The sequence below is a fragment of the Nuphar pumila genome, chromosome 8 (genome assembly GCF_984573655.1).
Source record: "Nuphar pumila chromosome 8, dmNupPumi1.hap1.1, whole genome shotgun sequence".
NCBI classification, from domain to species: Eukaryota; Viridiplantae; Streptophyta; class Magnoliopsida; order Nymphaeales; family Nymphaeaceae; genus Nuphar; species Nuphar pumila.
In genome coordinates, this window is record NC_143256.1 from 114,773,458 (window position 1) to 114,789,996 (window position 16,539).

At 38.6% G+C, this 16,539-nt stretch overlaps 2 protein-coding genes across 3 annotated transcripts in view; one reads left to right on the forward strand and one right to left on the reverse strand.

Annotated features, from left to right (window-relative positions):
* Positions 1-7,345, reverse strand: part of LOC149830303 (chaperonin-like RbcX protein 2, chloroplastic) — a 29,689-nt gene extending 22,344 nt beyond the window's left edge. Inside the window, exon 1 of one of the 2 annotated variants that reach the window (XM_090016426.1) lies at positions 6,809-7,345. In XM_090016426.1, the coding sequence (XP_089872552.1) occupies positions 6,809-7,162 (354 nt within the window). In that variant the 5' untranslated portion in view covers positions 7,163-7,345. The remainder of the gene's footprint in view (positions 1-6,808) is intronic. The other variant, XM_090016427.1, reaches the window with a different exon arrangement.
* A 6,525-nt stretch (positions 7,346-13,870) lies between these two features.
* Positions 13,871-15,368, forward strand: LOC149830304 (transcription factor MYC3-like). Its single transcript, XM_090015779.1, has one exon. The coding sequence runs from the start codon at positions 14,018-14,020 to the stop codon at positions 15,317-15,319; it is 1,302 nt and encodes a 433-aa protein (XP_089871905.1). The 5' UTR covers positions 13,871-14,017; the 3' UTR covers positions 15,320-15,368.
* Positions 15,369-16,539: the final 1,171 nt, after the last annotated feature.

Consider the following 16,539-nt stretch of genomic DNA (forward strand, 5'->3'; position numbering starts at 1 on the left):
AGAAGCACCGGAGTCTAGTATCCACATACCTGGAGGTGATGAAGAATAGGCGATGGCGGCTCCGGATGTTGAGGAAGAAGTCTTGAGAAGATGTTGGAGAACTTCGGAGATATGATTAAGAGTCTCTTTGATATCTCCCTTTTTGACATTTTCTTCTTCCTTCTTTGGAGAATTTTCTCCAACCGCGACTACTTTTCCTTTAAGTTTGGGACAAACCGGTCTAATGTGTCCCGGTTCATTACAATAATGGCATATTATTCCCTTTCTAGGCCCATTACTATTTTTGTTAAAGTGAGGAGGTCTATAGACTTTAACATTTGATCCGGGCCTAGTAACGGCCAAAACTTCATCATTCTTAATGCTTAAGCCAAGTCGAGTTTCCTCTTGGCATATTTCGGCAAGGGCATCTTCAATAGGTAGGGCTTTGCTTCTATGGAGAAGAGATGCCCTAACTTGTTCAAATTCCGGGCGAAGACCATGAAGAAATTGAAAGAAGTGCTCCTTTTCAATTTGTTCCCTTCTTAATTCAATATCTTCCGGAGCCACCCATTTAGGCTCAAGAAGAGCAAGTTCATCCCAAAGAGGGGTTAGAGAGCTAAAATAGTCCCGGACACTCATATCCATTTGTTTGGTGGAACGGATTTTTTCTTAACAAAAAAATTGTCGAGCAAGATCCTTTTGGGTATACATACCCTTAAGAAAAACCCATGCCTCATTGGCCCTTCTAAATTTGGCAATATTAGCATAATTTTTAAGGTAAACATTGTTCATAAACCATGCCAAAATTTTGGCATGGTTACTTTCCCAATCCTCAACTTTGGATTGATGGTCATTGATAGCTTTGATGCGCTCATCGCCATCTAAAGTTTTTTCAATTTCATTTTCGATTTTAGTGAGAACAAGAGAGGATTCGGGAGTAGTTCCCATAACAAAACCCCAAAGTTTCTTACCTCTTAGATGATTTTCCATCGCGGAGGCCCACATGAGATAGTTGGACCCATTTAGCTTAAAAGAAAACTCCACTTTAGAATCACGTTCCATCGGCACCAAATCCTTCCTTTCTTCTTAAAATTTAAGAGACACACGTTCCAAGATAATAAAGAGAAGCCCAATCACCAACCGAGCTCTGATACCATGTAATGAAAAGAGGCGGAAGCTCCAATGGAGTAAAAAGCACTCTTTAAGAGTGACCTCAAGAGCCAAGAATACAAACACTAAAAGTGCACACACAAAACTCTCAAAAGTAGAAAATGACTTAAAGTCATAAGTTGGATTGATTGAAGAAAGGAAGAGAAGGGTGAAAACCCAATGCTTACAAGAGGAGAATACCTCCTCTATTTATAGAGGAGGGAGGCTCAAATAAGGGACCACAAGGGGCTCCCTTGTAGTCGTTGGGAGCCCCAACGGTCAGATTTCTGACCGTTGGGGCTCCCAACGACTACAAGTGTGGGGTCCTTGTGGTCTTACAAAAGGGGAAAAAAGAAAAAGAAAAAAAGTAAAAAGAAAAAGTAAAAAAGTAAAAAAGAAAAAATACATTGTGGTTTTACAAGAATACCCATATCGGGTATTTCACTAAAAAGGAAACTGTATATATATATATATACATATTTTAACATTCTTGTCCAATTTCAAGACCTGGCGGAGGATCCATAAAGACTTATTCACATAGAGTAACATTTAAAAAGACATTTTTAATATCGAGTTGATATATCGGCCATTGTTTAATAGAAGCTAAGGCAATTAAAGTTCGCACACTAGTCATTCTAGCTACTAGGGCAAATGTTTCTTAATAATCAATCCAATATTCTTGGGCGTAGCCTTTTGCAATCAACCGAGTTTTGTATCTTTCTAGAGATTCATCGCATTTGGTTTTAACTTTATAAACCCATCTACACCCAATTGCCTTTTTTCCAAAGGGTTGGCGAATAATGCTTCAAATTTGGGTTTTGTTAAGAGCCTTTAATTCAATTTTCATAGCTTCAATCCAATGAGGATGATACTTAGCTTCTTTAAATGAGGCAGGCTCATGATAGGAGTGTATTAACATGAGACAAGTCCTATAGTTAGGTAAAAACGATTCAAAAGACACAAATTTTTGTGGTGGCCTACTATTACGAGAGGATCTCCTAAGTTGATTGTCTTCAACTGGTTCTTCTAAAGAGAAATCTTGGGAATATCTTTCAAGGGCAGATTAATGTTTATTTCCTAACCGCCGGGTGTATACATTAATATCATTAAGGTTCTCATTTTGAGAATCATCATCATATTATGGCATATCATTATGATGTAAAATGCAAATGCCATCACAAGAATTATCGCAAATAATTGTATCTTGGGACTTAGTTCTAGGAGCTGAGTCAAATAAGAAGGAATAATCAATGTCTTCTTTAGATATGTGAATATCAAAACCATTTTGTTCTTCAAGAAAATTTACATTTCTTGACATATAGAGTTTATTGTTTTGTATATCATAGCACCTATAGCCTTTTTAATTTTCACCATAGCAAATGAACACGCATTCAAGAGCTTTTGGTGATAATTTGTCTTGTCCTTGAACAAGCACAAAGCATTTACATCCAAAGATCCTTAGTCTATTAAAATATGGAGTAATTTTGAATAATTTTTCAAATGGTGATACATTTTTTAAAGAAGAGGATGGCATACGATTTATAAGATATGTTGTGGTAAGAAGAGCTTCGTCCCAAAAATTCTTAGGAATATTTTTAGAGATAAGAAGTGTTCTTCTGGTTTCAATTAAATGTCTATGTTTTCTTTCCACAAGACCATTTTGTTGTCGAGTCTTAGAACAATATCATTGATGTAGGATTTCATTTAATTTGAGGTAATTTTGAAATTCTTTAGACATGTACTCACCTCCCGAATTGGATCTAAGTATGGCTATAGTATTTTGAAATTGATTTTGAATGAGAACATGAAATTCTTTAAAATTAGTGAAGACATCGGATTTATTTTTAATGATATATACCCATGTATATCTAGTAAAGTCATCAATAAAAACAACGTAGTAAGAGTAGCCTCCTTTGGACATAACGGGTGTTGGTCCCCATACATCAGAATGCATAAGTTCAAAAGGTCTTTTTGACACAAAATTACTATGCGAAATACGGAAGCAAATGAATTTTTCTAAGAATACAATCATTGCATGTAAATGTATTTGTATTACAAAATTTTTCCAAGAAAGGAAAGAGATACAACTTGGAGATACTAGGATGTCCAAGCATCTTGTGCCAAGTCTCAATATCTTTAGATTGAACATGACTACAAAAAGATTTGGATGGCAAAAACAAAAAATCCATATAATAAAGATCCCCTCTTCTATGACCTTGCCCAATCCGCTTTCCGGACCGGAGATCCTGCACATAGCAATGGGTAGGTGAAAAAGAGACATTACATTCAAAATCGGTAATTTGATAAACGGAAAAAAGATTTAAGTTAAGTTTTGGAATAATTCGTATTTTGGAAACAAAAAAATCTTTGTTTTGATCATAAGTTTTCTCAAGATTTCCAATGCCTTCAACATCTAAAGATGTTCCATCGGCGGTGGAAACATATGATTTGAATTTATTGAGACTTGGTTTTGACAAAAGTGATGCATTCAGGGTCATATGAAAGGAGGCACCCGAATCAAGGATCCAAGAGGTCATACCTGGAAAGGACGAGATGGCGGCACCGAAAGTGGAAGGTGTAGAGAACGATGCAGAGGAGTTCATCTTTATGAATTGTTGTAGAGTTTTGGTAAGTTGAGTGATGGACTCCTTTATGTCTCCATCTTTCTTTGAATCTTCATTAGTGTTTGGAGGAATTTTCCCAACGGAAGCCACCTTCTTCTTGAACTTGAAGCAATCCGGACGAATATGGCACGGTTCATTACAATTACGACAAAATTTTTCTTCCTCCACCACCATTGTATTTTGAAAAATGAGGTGGTTTATATGGTCTTACATTGTTGCCGGGTCTAGACACGGCATGAACTTCATCAACATCTCTTTTCAAGGTCAAACGAGTCTCTTCTTGACATAAATCGACCAAAATGTCACTTAAAGAAGTAGAAGCCCTATGAAGGAGGGATCCTCTTAGTTGCTCAAATTCGAGACGAAGCCCATGAATAAATTGGAAAAATCTTTCTTTTTCCATTTGCTCTTGCCTCATGGCAAGCACTACCTTCCCATTGTGGTTCGAGAAGAACAAGTTCATCCCATAAAAAAGATAGGGCACTATAATAGTCCCTAATACTCATATCACCTTGCTTGGTTTCTCTTACTTTTTCTTGTAGGAAGAAATGTCTAGCAAGGTCTCTTTGAGTGTACATGCCTTTCATAAAGAACCAAGCCTCATTAGCCTTTTTTGAACTTTGCTAGATTTGCACAAATTTTTAATTCAACATTATTCATGAACCATGCTAAAATTTTAGCATGCTCACTTTCCCAATCTTCCATTTTTAAAGAGAAGTCAAGAATGACTCTCTTTTTCTTCTTCATTCAATGTTTTTTCCTCATTGCCTTCAAACTTGGTTAATTTCAATTGTGGTTCCGGAATGGTTTCACACACATAACCCCAAGGTTTTTTACCTTTGTGGTTCCGGAAGGGCCCACATACGATAATTGGTCCCATTTAATTTAAATGAGAGGTCGATTTTGGCATCCTTGTTGACCATTTATAAAAAAAGAGTTTGAAAGCAAGAGAGAGGAGAGATATTACTTGACAAGAGAGGATCCGATGAAGCTTTCACAACCAAGGCTCTGATACCATGCAATAAAGTGTCGAATAAGAGGAGTGATATCTTCAAGAGCAAGCAAGAGAGCACGCACATACACAAATAACCACTAATGAGCAAGATTACAACAAAACCACAAAAGTGGCAAAACACCCAAAAGAAGAGGAAAAAATATATTCCACTTGAGAAGGCTTCAAAGAAGCTTACAATACAATGGGGAAAACCCCTTTATTTATAGGCACAAGGAGAGGACCCTTGAAAGGGCTCCTAAGGGACGTTGGAACCCTTCCAACGATCACAAATGTGACAGTTGGAGGCTCCAACATCCCTTAAGGGGGGCTTTTCCAAGGTAAAAAAAAAAGGAAAAAGGAAAAAAGAAAAAGAAAAAAAGGAAAAAGGAAAAAGGAAAAGAAAAAGAAAGTGTAAAAATATACATGTGGCGTGAAATAGAAAAATGATTGTTTTACCCCTAGTGGGTATTACAAAGGGGATACATATATTTATATATGTAGATAGACACATAGACATATATACGTAAAGTATATATGTGTATGTGTCATAATCTATATATATAAATATATATAGCATATTTTAACAGGGAGTTGCCTTTGCTTCGGCAGGAGCAAGGGACATAATGCTCGTGTGCCTTCTTATGTGCAAGGGGCTGACATCCATGAGAATGGAACCCTGACCACCCACCTAGCAGCCGAGGCCCCTTCCCAACTACGCCAAACCCCTTGATGCTAACAGACGGTAATATATTGCAAGTAACAAAATTTGGTACACCCTTACTTTGATCGTACTGGTCATTCCAATGTTCGTATTATTCCTGGTTTTGCTGTAAACCTCCTATCGGTATTAGTTAACTTATCTTAGTCTAATTGCAAGATTCTCTTCAAATGTATTGGTTGTGTGGGATTTGTCTTCTGGAAAACTGGTTGGATTTGACCATAAAAAGGTGGCCTTTGTTATCAAGATTATTTGCATTTACCATCACTCTCTTTCCATTCTTGTGCAACAACTATTAGTGATTTACCCGGGTTGTGGCATTATTAATTAGGTCATGTATCATCATCTAGACTCAAGTATATGATATCTTCCAGTTCTTTAAAGCCAAATTTGAAGTGTCTGATAGGATTCTGTTTTGTGATAGTTTTAAACTTGCAAAAAGATTGTTTTTTGTGAGGATTTTAAACTTGCAAACAGCCGTGCACTCCTATTTAGTAGAGACCTATTTACATGCCTTTTTAAATAATGTGGAACTGCACATAGATATGTGGAAACTTGAACCTATTACCTCAAAGAAAGGATCTCAATAATTTGAGATTTTTATAGATGAATATTCTAGGTACACTTGGATTTGTTTCATGACTTAGAGGAGCGAGCTGTATGATATCTTTGCTCACTTCTATAATTATATGGAGACATAATTTAGTACAAAAATTAGAATAATTTGCTTTGATCCTAGTGGAGAGAACATGAATAGTCGTTTTCAGGACTTGTTTAAATCAACTCAGAGATCTTGCTCATATGCAGTAGAGCAGAAAGGTGTTGAGAACAAAATAATAGGCATATTATTTAGATTGTGTGAGCTCTGCTTCTTTCTGCATCGGTCCTTGTGAATTTGGGCAGAGGCGGTTCACACAATTGTGTGTAAGCAATAGGTTGCTTGAATGCATTTACTTTCTGTTTACTTTTTGATAGCTTTCTGTTTACAAAGTCCAGTTTATCATGATTTGTTCTGATTTAGATGCAACCCATATAAAATTGAATCGAAAATTGAACACATGAACATTGGTAAACATGATGAACCAGAGGGAAAGTATACAGGAGAATCGTATACACTAAGCTTGTGAAGCTCCTATCATGATCTTGGCAATAGTATAATCAAAATTTATAGCAAATCCAAATTATAACTTATTTAAGCAAGTAATTGAATCGATAAACCATTCTACGATCAACACAACAAGAACCGACCAATTTGAACATCCGTGGTAACAATCGGGAAAAAAACAAATTAGGAATCGCAAAGAAAGGGGGGAAATGGAATCGAATGAGGAAGAATGATTTTACTTTCTTAACATCGTCGAAATTGTCTTCGTACTGCCCGCCCAATTCGTCGACGACAACGAGATCCCGACGCCTCCTCTGCCTCCTCGAGCGCGTCCGCAGGAGCCCCGAGAGAACCTTGGCTGTCAACCTCCATTCGCGCCACGAATCCGTGAATGAGCTGCTCAATTTCAACTGGCGGCATCCGATTCGCGCCGCGTAAAACCCTAGATCCCAATTAGTACCGAAACCACCAACGCTGCTACTACTGAAGCCACCACTGAGACATCGGAATTTCCCTTTCGACAGGGCAAGAGTGCCCACGGAAGGTGAGAAACTCCCGTAGAGACAATGGCAGACGTGAGAATCCACGACCATCGTCTCTCCAAGAGATCAAATCACGACGACAGATCGAACCTGAATTGACGACTCTCTCTCTCTCTCTCTAACAAAGAGAGAGCGCTCTCTCTCTCTTTAGAGAGAGAGAGAGAGAGAGAGAGAGAGAGAGAGAGAGAGAAATGGCGTCCACAATTATTCATCTCTCCCTCAACCTCATCTTCCCGCGCTTTTGTGATGCATTGCGCATGGCAGAATTGTCACAAGGATACTATCTTAGGACACGAGACGCTCTATCTTCTATACAGTTTCTAATTGAGAATGAGAGTAGTACATAAACGGAGGCGATACGGACCAGACAAGGTCACGTTTTATTGGCCCCTCTCCCTTTGGAGTTCAAGCAGGTCGGATAGGGCTGGGTCATGGTAGATTCGAACCGGATCCGAATTTTGAAAAGAATGTTTGTATCAGTTTTTGGATCCATATTTGATCCAATGAAGTAGAGCTGAAACTGAACCTTTTTTTTATGAATAATTGAAACAGATTTTGATATGATAATACTGAAACTGATTGAAAAAGTTTTTTTTTTCTTTTGATTTGCTACTAGAAGAAACCACATCTGGGATCGAAGACCTGGTTGCACTGGCTTAGTCTGTCATACCTACGGTCCTCATTTCAGAGGCATAAAACCGCGAGACTAGGACTCTCACCTCCAGATCCTATGTTGAGCATCGACTTGCGCAAGGAGGTGACACCTGCACCCTGCTCGAACCAAACCCAGATCTGTTTTGAGGTGCGGGTACTAGGTCCGGACCTGGTTTCTATCGAATCTGCTGTAAGCAAAACCATACATGAACCCTATGATGATTACATGAATTGGACCTAGTTCATACCCGGTAAAATAATATCTTTTAATCTTTTTATATTAAAAAATCATGGGTCTTAATCAAAATCGGGTTAGACCCGGGTCTAGTATAAAATTTTACAAACCATACCCGACTCCATATACTAATCAGCTTTGGGTGTGACCTGGATTCTAATTAGACCTCTTTTTTATCACCAAACCCTGACCCTATAGGGTTTGGTATGGGTTGAGTTCGCGTCAAACCTGACCCATTGACACCCCCTAGGAGTAGGTTCAAAATTTTGTCATACTAATCAAGAATGTCATTAAAAATTTGTATGGGCATTTGTGTAAAGTTTTTATTAAAGAAAAGAAAAAATATTTGTTACATTACGACTTGTAAAATTTTCAAAATTGAATGAGTTTCTCTCTTTCTCTCTCGCCTTTTTAATAACCATAAATCTGGAAAGTTTCACTTCTTTTCTCTCTCTCTTAAAATATCTCTTCCTCTGTCTCTCTTTTTTAAAACATCTCTATGGTTTCCGATATTCCAAAAGTAGGAATGCACAATTAGCCGAGCTAGTTATATTGCTTTTGACATGATTTTTCAAAAGACTTTTGATTAGGGATGGCAATGGACCGGGGGAAAGCGGGGCCCCGCCTCGCCCCGTTTGGACCGGGGATGAAGGGTATGAAACGGGGATGAAGGTTAAAATCCATCCCTGTCCGGGGATGGACGTGCACTTTTCCCCGCCCCGCCCCGTCCCCGCCCCGTCCCCCCCCACGATCCCTGCCTCATCCCCCCCGACCACTTTTCCCCGCCCCGCCCCGCCTCATCCCCGTTTGAACCGGGGATGGAGGACATGAAACGGGGATGAAGGCGGGGATGGAGGATAAAATCCATTCCCCGCCGGGGATGGAGGATAAAATCTTGAGGCGGGGCAGGGGTGGAGACCTTGTCCCCCGCCCCGCTGCCATCCCTACTTTTGATACCATTTTCAAACGTAGGGATTCCCACTCTGTATAGCTTATCATTGTCTTTCAAAAAGACTTTTGATAAGATTTTCAAAAACTTAAAAATAAATAAATTATAAGCATTTAGCTCGATCCGAGCCGATTCCAGGCAAAGGTGTTCAAGCTCAGCTCGAGCTCGAACCAAGCTTGAACAGCCAAAATTCCTTCTCAAGCCGAGCCAAGACAGCCCAAGCTCGACTCAAATCCGTCTCTACTGCATCCCTAACCAAATGTCTACTCCCCCTTCCCTTCTCTTTCTCTTTTTCTCTCCATAAATATCTCTCTCCTTACTCCAACCATCTCCACGTCTTCCTCTCACTCTTCTCATAAAATATTTCTGCCTCTCTTATGAGGTATGCATGTTACAGTTGTATTGTTCTTACCCACTTGAACTTGTGTTTAATTGTATTTTTGTGAGATGGGTAATGCTTTTGAGGAAATGTGAAACCTTTTGTAAAAAATTTTAAATATTGGTGCTTTTCTTTGTTGGGTTTTTAGTGGGGCAATTTGTGTTTTATGCTCGCATCTTTCTTTTTTTAAAGAGTCGTTTCCATGTTATGCTACATGTCATAAGTTTTGGGCAATGCTCCTGTCTCTCAATAGAATATCTGAGACCTACATAACTTTGTTAAAGCAGTTTGATGACTGATCTTACAAATTCTGTAGATACATGAAAACATGATCCTCATCTTGATTGTATAATGTGCAAGGATGAAGATTGGGTTGATTTTCAGAGATGATGGCCTCCAGGTCACACTGGCTGAGTTTTGAACATATTCTATGCATGTCAATGTGTAATATATATAAAGTTTTCCTTTTTATTTATAATTGTATAATAGTTTTCATCATTAAATATGTTGTGAACTTGCTCATGTTTGCATATTTATGTGAACTTGCTCATGTTTGCATAAATATGTTGTGAACCTAAAATCACTCAGGAGATTCATAACATATTTGTACAAACCTTTGGATTATGGTTAAAAATCAATGAGGCATCTTTATACAATTCTTCTCATATTTAGACAAACAAATATGTTAATATTGTTAAAATCACTAAGTTTAGAGGCCTCTTGTGCCTTTTTCTTTTGAATGAGGTTCATGGTTGGGCTAATATACAAACGTGCCCCTGCTTCAAGCCACTATACTTTATCTAGTTATTATCTAACATTTAAGAGTCATGATAAAATCATGATAATATCCAGGTAATATTGTGTTATATTGAAATAATTGGGATTTTGAAAATATTAGGATTACCACAGTTTGTGAACAAATACCGATAATATCTTGAGATTGCAAAATCTCAACGATATTTGTGTCTATGATTTATACAAGTTTTCATAGAATCTAAAAAACAATAGTCTATGATGCTCCAAAGTTTTATGATAAAAAAAAGTAATGATTTACATCAAATAAACAAGATGAAAGCATAATCACAAATCTCGTAGAAAAACATTGATGAGAAAAAACCTCATGATATTTTAATCAAAGACAGTTTTCTCCAAGGAATTTCAGGAAAATATGTATATCTAATATTTTAAAATATATTTTTGAGAGGAAATATTTTAAATTATATAAAAATAAAAGAGTAGATATAACTAATATAACAGATAAGTGTTTTTATTAGGTTAAATTTGGTATTCTATCATCCTTTTCAAACACTGATATTTGCCAATATGGTCTAAATGGTTTAAAGCACACTCCTTAGTAAAACAAAGAATGAAAAATAGATCTATAAGGTTTGATTCTAAATAATGCCTTCAACTGAAAGTTTGGGTTAATACTAGTACTAAGAATGGGCATATACACACACAAGCAAGAAAAACCCTTTATAATATATATATATATATATATAGAGAGAGAGAGAGAGAGATAAAAGAGGGGTGGTAGCTGCCTATATCCGCCAACGACCCAAGGCCTATCATCACAATGATGGATGGCCCAAAATGCAAGCACAGACCCGTTAAACGCTTTAGAGGGGGCAGACGCTATCCGCCACTAAAGACCCATTATCGGCCATTGGCGTGCCAGCCGCTAAAAGTTGTTTTCACGACTTTACAGCGCGCTCGTTGGCTCATGAGCTTGTCAAGGGGGGATGCAGTTACTCTCTCTCTCTCTCTCTCTCTCTCTCTCTCTCTCTCTATATATATATATATATATATATATATATATATATATATATATTCTGTACCATGCATGATACATGGTACATATTCTTGTTTGCATAGATCCAGCCAGCAAATCGTAAATCTAACTGTATGTTTACCATAGTTTATTTATTATATTAGAAGGTTTCATCATATCTAATATCTAATAAGCTATAAGATTCCATTTTGAAAGTACTGGGGCTCCACTTTTTTGCAGTTAGTGCACGTCACCTTCAAAACCCAATGGTATGGGTTGTATAACTGGTGGGTCTGCCTAACCCTGCTTCATTACAAAAAAAAGTCAATTTTAATACATGAAAATAATAAATAAAACATGATCCAACAGTTAGATTTTGCTTTTGGCACTTAGATTTATGTAAATCAAGTGTACAACAACATAAGTTATGGTGATACAGTGTTTCTAATTGTACATGCTTTTTCCATGGAACCTGTGTCAAAGTGGCGTGTCATCATGACACAAGCAGACACGCCTGTAAGGACACATATGACCAATATCTTAATATTTTGAATGATTTTAAGTATTGTTTTAATACAAATTAATTCTATTAATAAAATAAAAAAACAATTTTTATTGATTAAAAAATAAAAAATAAAAATTCCATGTGTGTGTGTCCTATTTTTTAAACTAGCAAGTGACACGTATCTTTGTGACCTAACATGGAACCCCTTGGTGGTTACAAACAAGCCACGGAAAGCATGGGCCCCTGCATGAAACCGACAAGAATCTGATCGGGCTTTTGGTGGTCTCGAATATGGATCGAGCCAATTGGGACCTAACGGAGACGGGTCAAGATCACCTCTATGACCAACCAAAGACTTCATTTTCACCTGCAGCATGGTCACGTGAAGGATCTTTTTTTGTCAAAAAGATGCTTTAAATTTGATCGTCGTTTCATGAAAAATAGGGTTGTGCCCTTTGCTCCGGGACATATGCCACCGGCGTTACAAATTTGCAAGGTTTCTTATGTTTTAGTTTTTCATTTTCTTTTTTTTAGGAAGCCTACTTGACTGTTCTCAGAAGCAGTGGAGGTCTAAAAATTAGGGGTGTCAACAGGTCAGGTTTGATTCGGGCCCAGGTAGAACCAGACTTGGACTCGATTTTCAGGTATGGCCGTATCGAGTCAGGATCCCGGTCTAATTGGGTCTATTATAAGAAACCATACCCAGATCCGATAAGAACTACATGAACCGGACCTGGTAAAATTATATTTTTTTATCATTTTTACATTGAAGCATTTTGAGTCTCAATCGGAACTTGGATCGATCCCTGGTCTGGTATAAAGTTTCACAAACTATACCCAGATTCATGCATTAATCGGACCTTTGGGTCCGGACTCGGATCTTATTATTTATCACCATACCGGGATTGTATAGGGCTTGGTCTGGGTGGGGTCTAGGTAAACCAGACCCATTGACAACCCTAACTGAAATGCTTATATTGCAAACACTATTGTAAAGTGCTCAGATTGCTATTAAGCTAGCATGCTCAAGCAAATGACTGTTTTTTAATTGCACTATTAATTCTATAAAATTGCTCTGTTTGGGAGCCTTGAATTGGAGGAGCTTCGACAACTTCCCCAATTCTCTCTATTGTTTGGGAGGAGTGTTGCAATTTGACTATGTTATTTGAGAGTAGTCATATTGTCAGAAGACTTTGGAAATGGGGTTGCCCCGATCACTGGATTTGCTTTGATTTATAAGAGGATATTTTCATTTAAATTCAAGGCTCCCAAACCGAGCCTAATAGAAACTTTTTCTTTCTTATATACAAGGACTTGAGGAAGTCTGTATAAAATATATGCGAGCTTCTTCATTTTGTTCAAGTTTAACAAGTTTTCATGTAATTTTATGTGAACTTAGTAAAGTCTGCAAAAAAAAAAAATGTGTAAACCTAATTTTAAGTTAGTGTATGGGGCACCCGAGAAGCAAAGCTATATATATCACACGAACTTTATGAATTAGGTAAAAGAGATATTTCAATACTGGCTATTATGATTTTAATGATATAAAAAATATATAATATAGAAAATTATAAGATTTTTAAGAAAATGTATCAAATTAAGTATGGTCATGTTTGAATTGTGTCAAGGATTGAAGCATTTCCCAAAATTCAAAACACCCTCGACATGGCTTAAGAAACAAGCAACAAAATCTTGTGAAAATCTGCATGATTGTATTGGTATGAAGAAAAGCGTTGCATTGCACCCCCACCTAAAGGAGCTTGACTTTGCACTAATGGCCTTGGGACACTTTTAGATGCTTGCACCAATGGCCTCAGGGCACGTTGAGCTGCTTTAAAGACTGATAGTTTTTTTACTATTCCAATTTTTACTTGCACCAATGAGCACACTAATGGCCCACTCCCACGCGGTTAAAACCCCTCAGCTGTCCCTCGCCCATTTTTGTTATTTTGGTGGTACGGACGGACAGGATGTGGGGTTGGATATTGGAAATCACCGTTGCAAGTTATTTTTAATTTATCGTGATCCCAACAGTTCCTTGTTGTTTTGTTATTGATGGCATGACGTCTGCACTTTTTTTTTTATTCTATTAATTATTAAAGAGAGAAAATGACAGTAATTCAGTGGATGTATGGACGAACGAACCAACTGGTTTATTTAAAGAGGCTCAAATGCATCCCATGCTAGCGAGCAACAAAAGCTAACCTTTCCCTTTCTCTTATTTTTGGTATTGGGGTCAGTAATGACAACCTCAAAATGCACATCCCATAAGAAAAGCCATAAGTTGTAAGTTCAGAAATTTATTGAGTGGTAGGAGGGAGGCTACAGTAGCATCTGCACTAGCACTAGTTTTCTGTATACCCCTCTAGTCATTTTAGTGGAGGTTGCACATTCAGTCCCACAAGTTTTTCCCATGGTGATGCCAAAAACTCATCCTCCGGTTGAGGATCGGTTGCGGTTTCTGGTCTTAAGCTGCACGGAGTGGTGGGCCTATGCATTATTCTGGAGTGCCGCGCATGACGCCACCGGCAGGTTGGTCCTGACCTGTGAGACTGGGTACTACAGAGGCCTTAGGGAAGGTGACACCAACCAGATGAAACGGCAGCAGCAGCAACAACAAGAAGGAGAAATAATGCAAGGTAAAATTCGAGGTGCGAATTTCGATGATATGTTCCTATTGAGCGATATGAATGAGGTGTCACATGTAGAGTGGTTCTACTCTGTTTCCGTTTCTTGCTCTCTGAGTAATGGGGATGGCATCCCAAGGTACTCCTTTGCTTTTGGATCACCCATCTGGCTGGCAGGGGCACATGAGCTCCAAAGGTACAACTGTAGTAGGGCTAGAGAAGCCCAGCTCTATGGGATAAAGACCCTTGTTTGTATCCCAACAGGGGAAGGGGTCATAGAATTGGGATCTGTAGATGTCATCCCAGAGAATCAAAGCCTTATCCATGCCATCAAGTCATCGTTCCTGCTGTGCACAAACTTGGGACTTGACCCGACTCTTGATCAACTGCAATGCCCAACTGTGATGGGAGATGATATCTCAGCTGCTCAACTGTCACCACCCAATAGCCACGCCATGTTATCACCGCGGAGCATTGATGCCATGCACTCAGACGCTGAGAACAAATTGCCTGCCATGATAGAGAAGAGGCCTAAGAAGAGAGGGAGGAAGCCTACAAATGATCAGAGATCACTCTTCAACCATGTTGAGGCTGAGCGCCATCGGAGAGAGAAACTGAACAGTAGGTTCTACGCACTGCGAGCCGTGGTGCCGAATGTGTCGAAGATGGACAAGGCCTCTTTGCTTGCGGACGCAGTCTCCTACATCAATGAGCTCAAGAGCAAGGTGGAAGCATTGGAGTTGGAGTTGGAGAAGGCAAAAGCAAGGAGTCCCCGAAAATTAAGCTCTAGTGCTAGAAGCAGTGAAGTCAATAATGAAGAGAAGGAAGACCACAGCTTGAATGTTGAGGTAGAATTGGATGTGCAGATTGTGGGGTCAGAAGCCATCATAACAGTTAGGTGTGAAAACCATGCACTCTATGCCATAAGAGTGATGAGTGCACTGGACGATTTGAGTTTGAAGGTTAACCATATGAGCCTGTTGAATGTGAAGAACCTGATGATACAAGATGTGGTTGTTACCCTGCCTAGCAGTTTGGAGACTGAGGAAGAGAGCCTCAAATCAGCACTACTTGAGAAAATAAGATAGATTCATTCCCTTATGTCCAGGCTATATTTGTTCTGCTTCCTTTTTTTTATGTTGCAATCTTATGTAAATAATAATAATAGTAATAATCTATACATCGAGGCGCCAATCATAGTGGTACGTGGATACTAGCTTAGATAATTGCTGATAATCTTCCCGTTTGTGGTCTAAGTCGGCTACTCATGCATCTTTTCTTACCAATCCTTTTCAAGAATCATAGTTTAATATTAAACTTAAAACATTTATCGCATTAGTTCGTAATTTTAGATCATGCGGCATTTCAACAAGAAACAAAAACATATCCTCGTAAACATCATAATATAACCACAAGAAACATTGTTCACAGGTAGGGGTAGTGAGCAACGAGCCGGGCAACTAGATGGGCGAAGCTCGCCCGGCCTGATGGGAATGAGTTATTTATTAAATTTTTAATAATATAAAAATATAAAAATTAACTATTACATAGTAACTTGATAACTATTACCATTTACCTATTTAGTTTAGTCACATTAATTTTATGAAAACTAAAAAGATAATTAATCGGGCGCATGAAAAGTTAAAAATTTGTTAATTTTACTATTTACAAATAGATTTAGTCTAGGCCGAGACAGACCAACCACCTTCACATTAGCCCGTTGGGCCAATCCACTGCTCTTCAAACTCGAGTCCATTAAGAACCCCGGCTTTTTAGTAAACGGGCTGGCCCGACGCTGCCCCATGCCCACCCCTACTCACAGGTGTTTGGCCGAAAGCTGCAAGGCCGTTCGAAGCGACGTGTTTCATTGGCTTCCCATCAAGTCGTAGGCTACATGAGTGGTATGCTTGTTCGTTTCTTGATGTTGGGGGACCCACTTTGGGTTTTTTCTGGACTGCCCCTAGCTCCCTAACCATTCTTTTAACTCTGCCATCCCCACTTTTGTCTCCCCTCCTCTCTAATGGGGAAGGTGGTGTATGTTCTCCCCCGATGATTCACTGAATCCCACGTCTGTGTTCGGGGGTCTGAATGAGCACCACGTATACAAGCACATGGGGCTCGTATTCCCGTGTATGTTGACATCACTTAGCATTGGAGTCTGGTGTGGTTGCAAAGACTTAAGTACCCTTTCTTGCTATTCTTCTCATAAAACAATAGTTTGAGAAAATAACAAAAATGCCCTTCAATCAAAAAAGGAAAAACAAATGGTTCAAAAAAAGGACAAACATGTCCTCCATCCAGAAAGTCG